The sequence below is a fragment of the Protomyctophum bolini genome (genome assembly GCF_963924005.1).
Source record: "Protomyctophum bolini genome assembly, chromosome: 4".
Taxonomy (NCBI): domain Eukaryota; kingdom Metazoa; phylum Chordata; class Actinopteri; order Myctophiformes; family Myctophidae; genus Protomyctophum; species Protomyctophum bolini.
Window position 1 is genome coordinate 16672141 of NC_137865.1, and position 18351 is coordinate 16690491.

The 18351-nt window shown below is 41.7% G+C and overlaps 1 protein-coding gene across 1 annotated transcript; it reads left to right on the plus strand.

The window, feature by feature from the left end:
• Positions 1 to 761: 761 nt before the first annotated feature.
• Positions 762 to 18234, plus strand: pus7 (pseudouridine synthase 7). Its single transcript, XM_080760979.1, has 16 exons — positions 762 to 874; positions 2004 to 2327; positions 3307 to 3391; positions 3801 to 3917; positions 4770 to 4914; positions 8330 to 8441; positions 9683 to 9760; positions 10379 to 10507; positions 12615 to 12740; positions 13032 to 13093; positions 13237 to 13397; positions 13997 to 14123; positions 14394 to 14495; positions 15092 to 15221; positions 16089 to 16180; positions 17159 to 18234. Exons 2-16 carry the CDS (start codon positions 2014 to 2016, stop codon positions 17293 to 17295), a joined length of 1917 nt encoding a protein of 638 aa, XP_080617105.1. The 5' UTR covers positions 762 to 874; positions 2004 to 2013; the 3' UTR covers positions 17296 to 18234.
• Positions 18235 to 18351: the final 117 nt, after the last annotated feature.

Sequence of the window (18351 nt, forward strand, 5' to 3'; positions counted from 1 at the left end):
CAAATGAGGGTGCCACTATAATATAAATGTATAGGCAAATAATAGTAATAGTAATATAATATAATTATACAAATGTTAAGTTATATTCATTCAACTTCAATATACATTTAAATACACACATTGTATTTTACAAAAGCCACAGATTATGTGCCTTTATTGTGAGCATAAAAGTACATGCTAACTTGACCAAAGTATACCCCAAATAACTTGTACACATGGGATGTGTCACAGACTCACATTATATTACATTTTATTTCATGCAAGTACATTTGACTACCGAATGTAGTTATTCACTACATCCACCACCAGGGGACACTACTGGGTATCTTATTTATATGGTACATTATTCTATCATAATCATCAAGTGAAAGTGAATGCTAATGGTAAACTTGGACAAGATACAAGATTAGTATTAAATCGTGACTGGCCTCAAAACTGACATTGCATACAGACAACATTAGAAAGACTAGCTGGTAATGTACTATTTTTTTATTTTCAGTGAGTCTGGCTCTGATGGATAGATGAAAACTAACATAACTGCTTACTTAAAATGACTAAACGGTTGCTGAGACCACAGACCTGTCAAAACATTCCGCTATAGCAGGGCTAATCTTGATTCAGTGGAAATCTGTAATGCACTTTAAACAGTTCCAATTTCTTCATTTTTATCCCCTGCTGTAAGTAACTGTGTTCCACACTCCAGTCCAATTGGTGGCGGTAATGCACCTCTAACCTGGTTTATCAACCCCAAAGAAGAATACCGGTAAGAAAAAATAGAAAAAACACAACACACAACATAGTAACATCCTCGCACACACGTGTGCGATTGAATGTTGGACCCCTCCACATCTTTCTGAATCTCAGCAGAAACTAGGTAACGTTAAATCGGTTCTGATCTGGTGAGAAACATCAGGTTTTGCATGATGCTTATATACCGCTTGTTTTGTGCCCACTGTCCAGCCACAACAGCATGGGCTAGCAGCTCAGCTCGGCCCGTGTTGACTTGTTGTTGACCACGGGGAAGCCCGCTAGATTCTCTGTCAACGATTTAATGATTGAAGTTATTTAACTATACATTTACTTGTTGTACCAAATTCAGTTTTACCCCCTTAAACGCTTTGTTTTCCAAACCGCTTGCAACCTCACCTCTGCATCCCAAGTCATTATTTACACTTCATCAATCATCAGTTAAATATAAATCCTTGTTAATGTCAGTAATTACAAACAATGTAAAGCCATGGGTCCATTTGCTTCCATTTGTAAACTCTGAATTAAATTAACACGGATTAGTGTGTGGTGTAGTAGTGGGTGCCTTGCTTCCTCCTAGCTATTGTGCTACGATTGGCATGCTATGATGATTATGCTATGATTACCTAATCACAGTTGATGTATGTGATTACTTAGGGATTATTACCATTAGGCCGGGAACTAAAATATCTTGGACATATCCACTTCACAGGATCTCAGGGATCACAGTGACATCCAACGACAGTGTTGCAAAATATATGCTCAGGCCAATATGCTTTTAAAGAGAATAAGGACATTTTCTGTGTTTTTAAATGTAAAATGTGCACTGTTCGGAGCATAATGTCACCCCCCTGTATACAGCCCATCGATGGTCTTCTTGCAGAGTGAAAAGCATGCAATAGCTTACAACGATGCCATGAGCTTACTTTGTGTTCCTAGAGCCAGTCAGTTGTTCACTTCTGTTGGTGTCTGCCCACCTGTGAGGCTTTGTTAAGGCAACTGATGTACAATTTTATGCAGCGCATGGTAGTGTTTAACAACAGCATCATAGTGTCTCTAACAAACCCTATCAAGAGCTTTTACCGGGTCACGTCCAGGCTGTGCACGCACTGGCTCAGAAGCCTGCAGCTGATTTGGTAGGATGGCATGGCACTATAGTACTTTAAGATTCTATATATTACATTGCTTATTGTAAATCACTCTAGATTAGAGCGTCTGCTAAATGCTAAACTGTAATTGTAATCCCTCTGTTGTAGGTCGGTCCATATGGCGGAACCAGAGCCCATGCTAGTCTCAGCTGCAGTACCAGTCGGAGAGAAGAGATGCTGCTCAGGAGACGAGGAGACGGATCCATCCTCTAAGAGACCACGAGTTCAGACTGACCAGAAGAACGGATCCGTGAAGGAGGAGGATGAAGAGCCAGAGGAAGAAAATGGAGGCGAAGGAGCTGGTGGTGGTGCCGGGGAGGCAGATGGAGAGACCTTTGCGGACATGATGAAGCACGGCCTCACAGAGCTGGATGTGGGAATTCTGAAGTTTGTCAGTGATCATGAGGGCTTCTCTGGTATCCTGAAGGAGAGGTTAGTGTCATGATGCTAATAAAGAGTGCATGGTAAAGTTCTCAGTCGCCATGACTGATTTCAGTCTTTTCCATTCCATAGAATGTCTTCTATGAAAGAAATGAAAAGCATGTTGCACACCGAAAATAGCAGATCTACAAGATTATAGATTTTTTGGTTATTTGTTATTTTAAGATTAGAATATTACTTATTTTAAGATTAAAGAGTATTTGAAGTGAAAATGTCATAAAAGCAAAGGTTAATGCTCAATCTTAAAGTCTGGGATTTCTTCAACTAGTTGGCTATAAATGGAAACAGCAGCAACATAGGTTTAGTACAGTAATACCTAAACATCAGCAACTAGCTCTATCGAGCTGCCAACTTTCGGTTTGCATGCAAGTAGGCCATGTATGTATGGCCTACTTGTGCGCAAGCAGAGCGCGCCATGAGGTGCTCTCACCACTGCTGGTAGCCTGGTACGACTGCTACCAGAGAGTCCTAGAGCTCTCTGTTGTCTGGATACGACTGGCTGTTGTAAGACACTGACACACATACATACCCAGCCGATCGCAGTACTTGTGCGCTCTGCTTGCGCACAAGTAGGCCACATGGCCTACGTTTACACTTTACACCCTTTTATATACAACCTTGAAACATACATTAGTTACATCACCAAGAATGGGGGCCCCCTATTGGTCGGTGGAGGACACCGACATACATGCATACATACCCCTTATTGACCTTATACCAACCTTGGAACATACTTTAGTTACATCATCAAGAACAGTGGTCCCTTATTGGCTGGTGGAGTAGACCAACATGCATACATACCCAGCCAATCCCTTATTGGCTGGTGGAGTACACTGACATACATACATACCCAGCCGTAGTACTAGTTCGCTCTGCTTGCGCAAGTAATAAACTTTCACTTTCAGCCATGAGATTTTAGCTTTTCAATGGTTTGTCAATGCTTTGATTGGTCTTGTGGCTTTGTGTTCAGATACTCTGATTTTGTGGTGCACGAGATTAGCAGACAAGGCAAGATGTCCTGCTTAGATGACCTCTCTATCCCTCCAGAGGCTGAGGTGAGATAACATAATTTTAAAAATATTGTCATCCAACCATGTCTTTGTCACAGTATTCACAGCGATGGTCAAGCAGTACACATTACTCAAGTCAAATTATAGATGCTCCAGATATCACTCAATTAAAAAGTTCAATACAATTTCTGCGTGAGTCAAAGAAATACTAGTACTTCTTACTTACTTACTACTGAGGACAAAGAGCAATTTCAGAATGTTAATATGGATTAAAATAAATGATGCATACCTTCCAAGTAAAATCAAAGTCCCAAAAGTCAGAAATGGTTTGTCTGTACTGACACCATGATGTCAACCTCTAGTCTGACTCTGCATTGAGTAGCTGGGCCCAGATGTGAAGTTGTTTTTTAGGATGTTCCAGAGTGAAGTTGTATTGACCCACTCTGGTTTTTAGGATGTTCCAGAGCCGGAGCAGCCCACAGAAGAGACAGAGGTCCTGACCGAGGAGCAGAAAACACAGCTTGGAGAGCTGCAGCTGTTCAAGAACAAAGAGGGCAATGTCTCTATAGAGGTGAGACACCCATTCTTTTTGGTTTCCCATTGCACTTAACCCATTCTGACCTGAGACCAGATTCTAATGCACAGAATAATGGTGGTTCTTTAACGCATGTTGACCTGAGATCAGATTCTAAAAATGTCTTCTAAATCCTGACCAGTTTTCAAAAATAGCAGACCTACAAGCTCGTAGCTGAGCTTGTAGATCTGCTATTTTTCAATAGCTAAAGCATAACATAATGCTAACACCAAAAGGGGTTCCCGCCCAAAATGGGTTAACTTTATTCATCACTTTTTGAAACCTTTACCTGCAACAATTTTATATACACACGCATACAGTATATCTCTGCTGTCGGGGAGAAACCACATACCTCCAAAATGTTCAGGAAATTCAAAAAAATAACAAAAAATGGAAATGAAGAAAACCTTATATATTCTTTTAAACAATGCAATACTGCCTCATCAAAGTTGTTATTGTGACTTTATATATTGTCAATTACTTGCATAAGAGCAGGAGAGGTGGTGGAGTTAGCTGCTTTAGCAGACAGTTTGAGGGTCCAGACTCCAATGGAGGTTTCATCTGAAGCGCTTTTTAATACTTTTCATTGGTTCAATATTCTTTTTAACCAGCACACAGACGTAAAGGCTGTTTTATAGCACCGATTTATGAAGAAGAACGACGATATGTAAGGCTCTCTCATAATTACCTGTAATCAACAAGTCGGGAACATGTTTGCAGAAGACAAAAGGGGCCAGGTTTTACTCCTATGTGTTTTGCCCGCCATTTTGATCAAACTTGAAAGCTTGTCAGGCGCATACTTGGCTGTTGAAGAGAAGTTGACCTCAGGTGCCGTGTTAATGTTTGTAGGTACTCGATGATACAAAGGAGAAGCGAACGCTAGTCCACAAAGCCATCAAGACCCAGTACCCTGGCCTGGAGACGAAGACGGAGGAGAGGGAAGGTCGCAAGTTCATAGTGGCCTACCATGCTGCCGGCAAGAAGGCTTTAGCAGGTAATTTGGAGAAGTGACACAAGACTATCAATTACATTCTTCTTATGGTTTTGTGATCTGCAAGGCCTGCCCGTGGAGCTTTAGTAAACAGTGCAATAGCAGACTGCACTGTGTATTTTGTAGTCTGAAAAATGGCATTTATCAATAATTTGTTCCTGAACACTGCAATTAGTTGTTAAGCCCTATATACTTCTTTGAACGGGTTCGAACAGGGGTCTATTACTTGGCCCCCTACTTTTTTCACACTAGTTGGGGTTCAAGTGGTTTAAGTTATTGGCCATGGTAACTGAGGATTTTGGTTAGATATGTCTGGACCTGGGCATCCAGGTGGTGTAGAGGGAAAACACTTCACCACCACAGCAGAGACCGGGTTAAATGTCCAGCAGTGTACCGGGTGCTCAGATAAAAGCAATCACTGATGTTTGATTGTGGGAATCTGGTTACATTGACTTCCTGCTGATTCGTTGCTTAGGGTGCATGACTGCATGTTGTGGTCAGTGAAGAGGGGATCTAGGGGGATGGTTCATGTTGTACACTTGTCACTCCTCCAGTGAAAGTCGCTTCTTGAGACTTCATGTGTATCGGAGGAAGCAGGTGGTTGTTGCCACTATCCAAAAGGCCAGCGGTGGGTTTAGGCATTTGGCAGTGACGGATCCCAGAGTACACATGCGTTAAAGTGGGGGAGGACTTGGAAGAAATTCTGCTAATGTTCTTCCCCTGTCGAATGCAAGGATTGGTAATGCTGCTGAACTCTCAAGTAATTTCTTGTTTACACAAGGGATTTTGTTGCATGCCACAATATCTTGGTTGGTCAGCGCTTGGCCTCAGCTACCCCATTGCATGTGGCTATGGTGGGGGGACATAGCGGTTTGCATGTATGGGTGCATCATGCATGTGCATGGCCAAAACACCTGCATGTACTACAAATTCAGACAAGCATAACATCTTGGATCTCAACCTTGCATGGCTTCTGAAGATTACATAATTTGCCAGCCAAGTCTATGGACTTTATAATGTTTGTTTAGATCACCTATGATGTAAATCATTTGCCAGCCAAGTCTATGGACTTGGATGTTTGTTTATGGCACAAAATGAAGACGTAAGGCATATGGCCAATATAAATACATCTTGTGACTGATTCCTTTTTATATGATACAATAATAACAACATACAACACAGTGCAATCATGTCTCATGGAGGATGATGGTGGTGTCGGACTGTTAGCCACACCACTAAAGCACAAGAAGGAAGTTGACTTTTTAAACGGTATGACAGTGGAACACCAGCCAGGTAAATGGAGAAGAACTTGAACATTACAAGGTGGGAAACGATAAAGATGATGATGCTACACCACTAAAGAACGACAAGGAAATTGACCATTTAGAAGAGATGGCAGTGGAAATGAATGAAAGTGACTGACATATACGTGCAGCCTTCTAAAAGTGAAAATGATGCTTCATTTTCCAATAACGCAAGAGCTGCATGCGTGTGGCAGCCACAGTACTGGGCGCCCCTCACTTCACACTAGTGTGATTTTTTCTTATAATGATAACTGTCTTCAGTACAATATGAGTTTGGATGTCTTTTCATAGTGATATGTCGTTAACCATCATTGTATGTGCTTTGGTCCTCACTGGCATGAAGATCACAACGCATCACAGTGCCAAGCATTGTGAGCTTGTAGATCAAGCATTAATTCTATTCAGCATTGGGTAACTGCATCTGGCATACAGTAAATAAACCCTGGCAGGGTGATGCAAGGTGACATCACCCTAAAGAAAATGGCGTCTATTGCGTTTAATTACATGACTACACTACATATTCGAGAAATCAATAATGTAACACAAAATAAAGCCAAGAAATGATAATACCAACGGAATGGCATCGTGAACCAGCTCAGTGGTCTTGTGGCTAGAGTGTCCGCCTTGAGACTAGACTGGCGGAGTCATACTAAAGACTAAATATGATACCCAATTTCTTGGCGCTCGGCATCGGGGTTTGGATTGGGGTTAAGACCTGTCCAGGGTTTCATCGCATCTGTTGTTTAAGGCTACTTACTTAATGTGACCAGTCTATGATGACGCATCTATTATTGACTATCTGTCTGTTATACTATTATAGTTAGTCTATTCCTATGAGTCACTCTAAATAGAATATGTGACAACCAGGTATAGTCTGGTGACCACCGGAATGTAGACTGCACCCGGGTGAGCATTATGGGTTGGAGCCCCAGGGACTTGATCACCCCGGCTGGCGGCTGGGTCACCTGAGTGAAGGGTATGCTGTTCGAGAGCCCCGAAACCCTGATGACCTTGGGATACATCACTGAGGATACTTCCCAGGTGCATCCATGCGATGTTTCTAGTTATAGTTCAGACCATTTGGATCACCTTTCACTTCCTCTTATGTCTTTGAGTTGTGGTACTTGGCTTTGGAGACACTATCTCGTTATGGTAAACAGTCAAACGGTTATAAGTTAAACATATTTATGACGTTATTATGTATTTAATCAGTGCCCAAATTTGGACAAAAACCAAGCACCCTTTTGACTTGAAGAGTTTATAAGTTAAGATATTTTACTTCCATTATTATTAAGTGGTTTATAATTTTATAATAAACTTATAGAACCATTGTTAGGGTTCCACGTTAGCCTAGTGGCAGAGTTTGCTCAATCTATGTAGTGCTGATCGGTCCAGTGGTTTGCAAGAGGAGACGGACAGAAAAGCAATCAGAGCCACGCCGTAAAAGGTTTGTTATATTATGGTGAACGTTTCAGCTCAAACTGTCTGTGATGATGGATCCTTGTCACATCTAGTCCAGGCACCCTTGCTGCACAAACACTTAAACTCTACATTGCTTTACACCATTTTTGCTGAACGTTCACCTATTATGATGTGCCCACTGCCCAGCATTGGGACTCATGTGGTTAAAACAACAGAGACTATTGCCCTGGCCTTTGCATGCAGATGGCAGAACACTCCCACGCTCGCCAGCTTCTCCATAAATACATAAACACCTTTATCTTCAGTAACATTGTTCTATCCTCCTTTTGCTCTACTTTGGGTGGACAGAGGTGAGAACACCAACAGGTAAGAATTTATAGTCCACACAGCACAGGGGGAGATGTTAACGTCAGCTTGGTTTTTAAACATGGCTAATCATGAGATATTTTAAATATGTTTGGTGCTGCAATGATAGTGTCACACGAGTTGGGTTTATTAACATTCTGGCTCGCAATGCATTGATTAAATTATATTGCAAGTCAAGACTATGCAGTATAGGGATAAAGTCACTAGTCTATCAATGCTATTCAAGCATGCCAAGTTCAGAGGTGATTATTTTGTGTTTATTATCTTGCTTATATTTCTATGGTTAAACTTTCTTTCTGTTTTCTCCTTTCCTTTTCCCCTTAAAGCTCCCAGGAAGCACTCGTGGCCTAAGAATCGTGGCAATTTCTGTCACTTTGTGCTGTACAAGGAAAACAAGGACACCATGGAGGCTATCAATGTCCTCTCCAAATTCCTCAGGTCTAGACACTCATTCATAATCTACTGATGAAATGAAACTGAAGAGGCATATCGTTGTCATGCAGAAATGTTGTTTTTCTTTGCTTTTTTGGGTAATCCGATGGCCTACCTAAAATGTGCAGATCCACAAGCTCAAAACGTGGTGTGAAGCGACACATTTTGATCTTTTCGATCTGCTATTTGTTTTTATATTTTACATATGAGGTTTTCACCAGACAGAGACAATATTATCCAAACTGTGTGGTGGAAAAAAAACCCATTACTTTTCAAGATATTAAATAAAACTACATTTGAATGGTTCCAATGTAGTTATTATTTAGACAAGCTCTTGTTAATACTTTTCATTGGTTAGATATTTATAAAGCCCAAAGACACACTTGGTTTCTGCCCGGCAGCGACAATATGTATTCTGAAAAGGCAGGTGACATTCAGTCATTCGGCAACTTCAATAAACTTCAACTGCAATAATGTATTGGTATGCATAATGTGAGAGTGAATGTCTGGAAAAATGCAACACACTGATAAACTCTTATTGACACAATCCCCGCCGAAAAACGTAACCTACGTTAATTAATTAGTCTCGGCAAGCGCCAATTCACGTAAATTACATTAATTCTGTTGTCTAAATGTTTTGATCCGATCTAGTCGAAAGGCTACTCACATCAGCTTCGGAATCAGATGGCTATCTGTTGTTAGCCATAAGACTGGACTGCGCTATCTTGATGTGCGTGTGCACCCACACGCACGCTTTCATTCGCGTTTATCTCCAATTCCCTGTCCTAGGCGGCATTTCTGGTCAAAACAACGCTTATTGCATGGAGCATTGCGGTCGCTGTAATGGTGCCGGCCTGTACTTCTCATCAGCTAGTGAGAGATCAACACCTAATCCGGTAACACACACCATTCATCAACATCCGGTTGCTGTGTTTTGGATCTTCAAAATAAGGGTTGAACGGGGGCATATCCTGGCATATAGTAATCATTCTTTAATTAATCCTGGTGGCAAAAAGGTTAATGGGGTCAGCAGTGCCAGTGGCTCAGCTTGGGAATCGGAAGGTTCCCGTTTCGATCACCGGCTCCGTCTGGGTTAGTATTGGAAGTGTCCTTGAGCAAGATACTGTATTTAACCCCTAACTAACTGCTCCTGATGAGCATGTTTGTGCCGTGTGAATGGGCTATTGTAATGTGCTTTAATTTTAATGTCTTTCATGTGTACTGAATACGGATGTTTCTTGCTGCAGGCTTGCCCCCACAGTGTTTTCTTACATGGGGACTAAGGACAAAAGAGCCATCACTGTACAGGAGATTGCAGTCCACAAGTGAGTGTTCCTTTTCATTATTTTGTATCAACAAATTTGGCTATTTCAGGGTTTGACACACGTCTCAAATGCACTTTGTGCACACAGTACAGGTCATGTTCTACTTGCCTGCCCTGAATAATGTTTTTGCCTGTAATTGTGTGTGGTGAGGCCAAAATTACTGGTGGAACGTGTGTGCCAGTTCACTAGGGATGTCACGGTATGCAGTGTTACATGGTGTGCGCGTGCGGGTATGTTACTTGCACTCCGCCGATAATATTGTTCATTTTCGCACCCCTGTTCTTGTAAGCATGCCATCTTATCAATACTTTAGTCAGATAACCGGTGGTACTATTATTATGTAGAGAATAAACTGACTATTCTGCCTAGGTCTCTACGCCTACCAAGGAGAACAGTGGTATCACATTATCACTTACCGGGGGGGGGGGTAAATGTCAAACATATCGGTGGCGGACATACATCTCAGGAGGCCTTGAGCAGGGAACACCCCTGTGATTGTCAGGAGGGGCAAAATGGACCACAAATCGTTCCAATGATCCTGTAGTGTGAGCTTAGCTTTCCGTTGTTTGGCTAGTTGCTACACCTGTAACTGATTAGACTTCGCCATTCCCCCCACAGGATCACAGCAGAACGATTGTGTCACCTCAACAAGTGCCTCAATAACTTCAGACTGGGAAACTTCTGTTATAAAAACCACCCCCTGAAGCTGGGAGAGCTCCAGGGTAACCATTTCACTGTGGTCCTCAGGTCAGTAGGTTTTGAATGTCATCTCTCTCAACAAGTTGCCAGAAATGGAACATCTTCTCACAGGGTGATGGATAAACATCTCTTAAACGATTGTGTGATTCTGGATACATGATGTCAGTGTTGCACAAATATCATACTGCTGTTAATGCTTGCACCTCGAGCAGTAAGAAAAGAGGTGTCATTGTTCATGTACCCGTCTATGTTTTTTTTCTTCTGCTTATTAACCACTTAATGCTTAGTTGACCAAGGGTCCCCCAGGGCTCTATACTTGAACCCCTGATATTTTCCCTCTACAGTACACCAAAAATAGTCAATCTACAGTGTTGTGAGCTTGTAGATGTAAATTAACACCGACTGATTCACTGAGTGAAGTTACTCATTTTAGGCCCAATCCGACCATGGTTGTGGGCATTTATGCAGGCATGGCTTGAGTGCCCATGGCCTTCTCTGACTTGACACTCCACTATGCACATTTCCAGCCCAATCCTATCTGGGTTGTGCACATGCATAAATTATGAACTCACTGAACATCTGTAAGTAGCCTATTCTATATAAAATGTACAACACCATCTCCTGGGCAGTTTTCAGGAGAGGAGAGGGTTCGCATGTTTTAAACATGTAGTTAGTGTTGGGCTGCAAAACCCATGCACCTCGAGAGAAAAAAAAAGGAACAACTGCAGCTTTCCAGTGTTGACAGTTGTGGAGCTTGCATTAGCGACACGTCGATCTCCTCCTTTCCCCATAAATCCAAAAATTGTGTAATCATCATCATCATCATCATCATCATCATACTATAATTCTGATTCTGATAATTCTGTCACTGTGACTGCCGTAGCTCCTCACTGCCTGCACCAATCACTCACACTTAACGAAGCCCTTTTTTCAATTTCACACATTAATGATTAATAATGAATTTATTAGTGAATTAAAGATGCGAAAACTCACCCAGGGTGCAGTACCCCTGGCAATATCTCACAACGGGTAAGGGCTAGTAATAATAATACAAAAATACTTCCACGGCCTTACGAGAGCACTGGTTTCCAAAGTGGGGTCCAGGGACCCCCAGGGCTCCTTGAGCGAGTTCCAGGGGGTACCCAGCTACATGATAGTTTGGAACCAAATGGACCCTTATGGCATGTCATGTGTACGCTCGGAGTTAAATTAACTGATGAATTGATTTTACATTATCAATTGGAGTCCCACAGGTAGAAATGGCATTAAAAGAGGGCCCCTAGCCTAATGGCAATGCTTGTCAAACTGGGGGTCCTTGAAATTAAACAGGTTGAGAATCACTGCTAGAGCCATAGAAATCTTCTCTTATGGGGTCCCTGGCATATCTCTTCAACTTGGACAACCCAAATAGACACTTAATAAGTGTCAATGGACACTTAATAAGTGTTCATTTGGGGGTCCTTGACACGAAAAAGTTTGGGAACCACTGTACTAGAGGATAAAGTATCCATCTCCTGATCTAGTCAACACACGTAAGCATACATGTAAACAAGAACAGTGCGTGACACCAAAAGTGGTGACTTATTGAATCCAACGGATGATTCCTCCATTGTTGCAGTCCAGTGTGTCCACTTCTTCTCTGTGATGTGTGTCCACTTCTTCTCTGTGTGTGTTAAACACGGCAGTGTAACAACTGGAAGGACTCCCTTTAAAAAAAAAGGAGATTTAAGACGTTTCTAACTCATGTCAACGTCACAACAGAAATAATACAAACTATGAGAAACTACGCCATCACATAATCAAATGAAATAGCGTGGTTTAAAGATTCCTACAAAATCACGACCGTACATTGTGATTTTGTGTTGGCTGCATATAGCCCATTCCATGATTTCTGAGTCCACACACTTACTATCTTGTCACACTGCTGACCCCTACTGGTTGCCTTCAGACTGGTTGGTCCTATAGGGATGGCTATTGAAACCAGAATGGCCTGCAGCCTTCATTTCATTTACCAGTGAGAAGCTTCACCAGGAGGAAATAGTGTGTGCAGAGGAAGACTCTACTCCTCACTTCATCACGTCATCGGGTGACGTGGAGTGGTGTCATTAGACAACAACTATCTATCCTCCTCAGTGCTCTCATGTTTCCATTTCAGGAACATCACAGGAACAGATGAGCAGGTTCAGCAGGCCATGACTTCACTCGGGGAGACTGGCTTCATCAATTACTATGGCATGCAGCGCTTTGGCACCACAGCAGTGCCCACGTACCAGGTTGGCAAGTAGGTTTCGACCTGGGGAAATTATCATGGAATTCTGCACCTCCTGCTGTTTAGATTAGGGATGCCTACCGTATTTCTGCACCTCCTGCTGTTTAGATTAGGGATGCATACCGTATTTCACACTTTCCTCCAACCTTGTACTTTGTGTTCAGTATATTGCTCTGGATATGAGCATGGATATTCATGGGTATGAATATGAATGCTGCAAGTGTAAATTGGAACTGATGTGTTCTGACATGAGAACATGAGAAAGCAAACTGACATGATGTCTGTTCTTATCACCTGGGCCAGAGCCATCCTGAAGAATGACTGGAAGGAGGTTGTGGACCTGATTCTGAAGCCTCGTCCTGGAGGTAACTTACAAACCTTTTTTTTCCACACCTCCTGCTCTCCAGCTTTTCCTTTCGAGTCGGGGTGACGGTTGTACAGTAGGTGTAACATAAAGAATTGTGCCATTGGTAATTGTGGTGTCTCTTTGTCCCCCTCTACCTGGCAGCGGAGAAACACTACATGTTGAAATGCAGGGAGGAGTGGGCCAAGACTCAGGACCCAGAAGCTGCCCTGAAGAAGCTTCCCGTGAAGCGCTGTGTGGAGGGTCAGCTGCTGCGGGGTCTGTCCATGTACGGCAAGAAGAACATCATCACTGCCTTCGGACTGGTGGGTTCTCCATAACCCACGACTCCCAGCTGATGATCATATACAGTATGATTGTTTCTCCTGCAATAGCATGTCCCCTCACGCTGCCTCTTCAATCCACAGGAACAAGTTAATGGGGTTTAATGTTTGTGTTTGCACCATTTGTTTTACATCGACTAATCAACATGAGTTAGACTTTAATATATTAGCGCACCTCACTCCACACGGTTGTGATTTTTAGCATTCTGTTTAACCGATTTTAGTTTGACTTTTTAGTATTTTCACTGTTTTCTATTCCCTAGTTTATATTCTGATAGAAAAAGACCTAGAACAGCGCTAATATAATGAGTCAAATGTATTATTTTTTCATGTGAAATATGTTAACCCATTTTGGGCGGGAACCCCTTTTGGTGTTTTAAACATTGTTATAATTTAGCTATTGAAAAATAGCAGATCTACAAGCTCTTGTAGGTCTGCTATTTTTTTTAAATCGTAAAAATGTGGCGCAAATCTTTGAGTATATATTCTTTCAAAGTTAATGTTTTTAACTCTGGTCTAAATGGGTTAAACGGAGAGGGCTCGTTCTGTGTGGTGTGCTGACATGTGTGTTCCTCTACTAGATCCCTCGGAACAACCGTCTGATGTACATCCACAGCTACCAGAGTGTTGTGTGGAACACCATGGTGAGCCGGAGGATCGAGGCCTTTGGCCTGAAGGCCGTAGAGGGTGACCTGGTGCTCAAGGGAGGTTGGTACTCCAAGGATTACTGGGTTGGGGAAGCCCTATTTTCTACTTCATCCTATGGCAGTGGCATGCATGTGCAAAACTGTTTTATCCATGTCTCACCCTTGAAAAGGAACACGGTATAAAGACATAAGCTGCACAAGATATGTAGGAACCCTGTGCAAACCGTCTAGCTGTCATCAGTAGCTAGCTACAGTATAACAACAGCCATATTTGACGGGTCGTCATGAAGGAAATGCTACAGTACTGACTCCTCCTAACATGTCTGTCAAGGCACGGCTCACTTACTGTCCGCAGAGGAGGCCGAGGGCCAGTCCATCCATGAAGTTGTGATGCCTCTGCCTGGGTTTGACGTCATTTACCCCTCTCACCATGGTAAGCTGGCAGTCGGTTTTTTGTTTGCATGTATATAAATGACAAGGTGTAAAAATCACCCCAGGTTTCTTGACCATTTACAATTGAGGTATTTAGCACACAGACACTGTTCTCCAGAGCATCAGAGTAAATGGCATGGACCCTTGTCAACAAACTGGGTAAACAGTTACATACGTAAGGAGTACAAAGAGAACAATGTAGTGCTTCAAATAAACTAGACATGGTAAACATCTGTCTAAATAACGTAATGTAAATAACATTCTAGACATTTGTGTTAAAGAAAAACATTGCAAAAGTAGCCAACATAATCTGCATAATGAAACTGCATTTAAAACGGTGACAAGAAGGAATATATGGGGAGATTGTGCTAGAGCAGGGGTGTCCACATGTTTTTCAAAGGGGGCTATATTAGAAAATAGTTGCTCATAGGTCGGTCATTTCCCCAAAAAAACCACAAAGTGATGATATGGAGATAGGAGGTTTCTGTCCCAACAGAGGCGATATCTAAAATGACATGGATGCTTTCCTGGTTTGAAAGGTATAAACAACATAGACAGGCTTTCCAGGTCTAAATGGGATGTGTTTTTCCCTGGCAGTGGGTGCAGGCTACAAGGAGCTGCTGTCGGTAGACGGGCTGGATATTGACAACATGAGGCACAAAGTGAAGGACTACTCTTTAGCTGGAGCCTACCGACGCATCATCATCAGACCCAGTGATGTCAGCTGGTTAGTACACAGGTTTTTCCAATTTAACATGTCAGTTTAACAACTTTACAACCCGCCGACCTGGTGTCCTTTTTGGGGGCATGTCATTGTTAAACATTCTCAGGAATTTTCTAAAATAGCAGAGCTACAAGCTCACAATGCATCGAATCGCAACACATTCGGACCTTGTAGATTTGGGGATCCTTGGCATGGAAAAGTGTGACACACCTATGTTAGTATCATCATCTATCATGGCCTCATTTGTAACACTGAAGCCTTAAATAGAAAAAATAGAAACACTTGGTGTCTTTGGGTGCCTTGTAGTTTCACTGAGAACTACAACTCCCATGAGTTATCATTCAAATTGAAATGTTTGACATAGGTGTGATCAATTATCCAATCAAATGATGAACATATATTCTGTCCTATGTCACTTTTTGATTATGCCTGAAGGTCAGTAGACCGAAAGCTTGCCAAATAAATTGATTGTGCCCAGATCTGAGTGTGCGGAGCTTCCCTTTATTTTTTTATTTTTTTTAACACTGAAGCCATAACAAAAAGTTTTAGGTTTTGCCATTTTTGTAATTTGATGCATAATACTGCAATTAAGAGTGACACTTATTATGTTGTTATTGTAACCAATGATTTATTACTGTAATTTACATTTACAATAAAATGGATCCATTAACAACATTAATTAATTCTTTACTGTAACAACACTATTTCAGTCTCTGACTTTTCTGAAAATACCAGTTGAAACTATGAATCTGAGCTGATCAAGGCATATTTGTAATGATTGGTATGGCTATATTAGACTGATCAAATTCTGATCATTTGTCTGAACATCTCATTATATTATATAACGCTGTGGTTTGTCTCGTGTCTTAGGGAGATGATTCAGTATGATGACCCTAAGATCTCCCTGGTCCACACTGACGTAGACAAACTGGACAATAACCCTGCTCCTGTCTTCAACAAAGGTCTGTGCCAATCATTTTGTTGTCTCTCTCCAAGTGCAGATGCATGTTCTCATATACTGTATCCATTCACTATTAATTTTACTAAAATAGAAGCTTATAAACCACTTAAAACCTGTATACTTGGTTCAATGTCAAATTGTTAAAATAGCCGCTTATGTGCTTGTAGAGCAGCTGTTTTTCTTTTTGCTGATTATGTCCCCATTTTTCTGAATATTCTCCTATTATGACATGATTTATTTATGTGGTTATGATTTTAATAGCAAAGAAAATAAAATGTACGTATTAATTTAGCAATCTTGTTTTGTTATGACATATATTGGTATTGGCTGCAATAAGGCATTAAAACAGACTCAGTGATTGATTCTATATTACTGGACAGGTACTGTAGCTAGAGGGCAGCACGGGTACACCCAGAACCAAATACCCGAGATCCGAACCGAGCCGGTTCGGGCCCAAAATATTGACTTGTCCCTTGGGCAGGGTTTGATCCATTCCATGTTCGGATCATCTGAAATGCATTTATCCGAAATTACCCGTGAGGATCAAAAATAGACATGCGTGCGTTGTAATTATTACATTATAAAGACCATATTGTCTGTTGAACAGAGTTAAAGACAAGGGCTGGGTCTCGTCAGGTCATGCACCTCTACATGCTAAACCCCTTATCTCTCTAAACTTCTCTGCCTTTTTTACAAATTTGAAAATTAGCTGAGCTACATTAAAGCTCACAACATGTGGATGTAGATCGGCTAGTTGAACAATTTAAATGTTTTTCTGTATAGTAAAAAAGTTTAGGCCTAAGGGGTTTAGCACTGACAAATATGGCCCCAAGTCTACTAGGACAACGCACCAGGCAGTCGGAGCACAATGGGATATCGGCAAAATTATTTTTCATTATCAAGACATGATGGCTTCCTTCTCTTGGTGGAGAAAGTGCTGGTGAAATCACCATGTCCTCCTGTTCTCCCTATCAATCAGAGGGGAAGTATCGAGCCCTGCGGATGGAGTTCTCTCTGCCTCCCTCCACCTACGCCACCATGGCCATCAGGGAGGTGCTCAAGATGGACACCAGCATCAAGAATCAGACACAGCTCAACACCACATGGTTGAACTGATACCAAAGCACAGCCCACGTCGACCCGACCGCTGTTACAAGCTGCAAAGCAGCCGTCTACTATGGCAACATCCATACCTGCTGTGTGAGTGTAAAGTGTAGGGATGGGATGGAAATTACATGTCACGATTATTCACAAAAATCTCAAAAATAATTATGATTAACGCAAGCATATTTAGATTATCACGATAATCTAAACGTGCTAAATGCCACTTTTGTTAACCACTTGAATCCCCAGCATCCCTAATATGAGGGAAACGTTCGCTAAAAAGAGCAGATCTGAAAGCTCACATAGCGTTGCAACGTGTTGAGCTTGTAGATGTGCTATTTTTGTGTAGAGTGAAATATGAGCGTACCAAATGTGCTCTTTGCAGGTCTGTTTTATCAGTACAGAGGGTTTAAGTGGTACTGAATTTGCAGCGCAACAAAAGCAAATTCATAGTGTATGAAAGCTGTGATACAATTATTGCCGCGGTCGCGATAAATGATAGTTATCGTCCCATCCCTAGCAAGTGTATTTTTTTTGCGTCTGACTGTGCGTGCATGCCAGTGTTCTTGACCTAAAGGTGATCCTGGCGAGCTGTCTGTTATGAATGAAGCTAATCCATTTACTCAAAAAGCAGCACCATTTAGTCAACATTTTTAGTTTGATTTATTTTTAATCAATCAATATTCTTCAAAAAGATGATTATTTTGGCAGCTTGTGCATAAAGAAGCATTTTAATTGGACTTGCAGTGCTCTCAGGACTCACCCATGGAGACATCCTCTCTAAGATGTACAGCTGACAGCATAACTTGCACACGTGTATAACCAATAAATAGCCACACATGGTACAAAACGTGCCTTGGTTGTACAGAAAAGTGAACTTTTGTTTTTATAGGTGTACTTTTATTTGGACCGAAAACACGCTTCAAGAGCTAATAAAAACTGTTAAACGTGTATGACATCATTATTGATTTATTTTTTTAAGCACCCGGAAGTGCTCATTGTTGAACCCCAGCTGCACGGGGTTTCCTCGTGCTAAATGCACGGGCCTGCCTGCAGTCTTAATTAGGC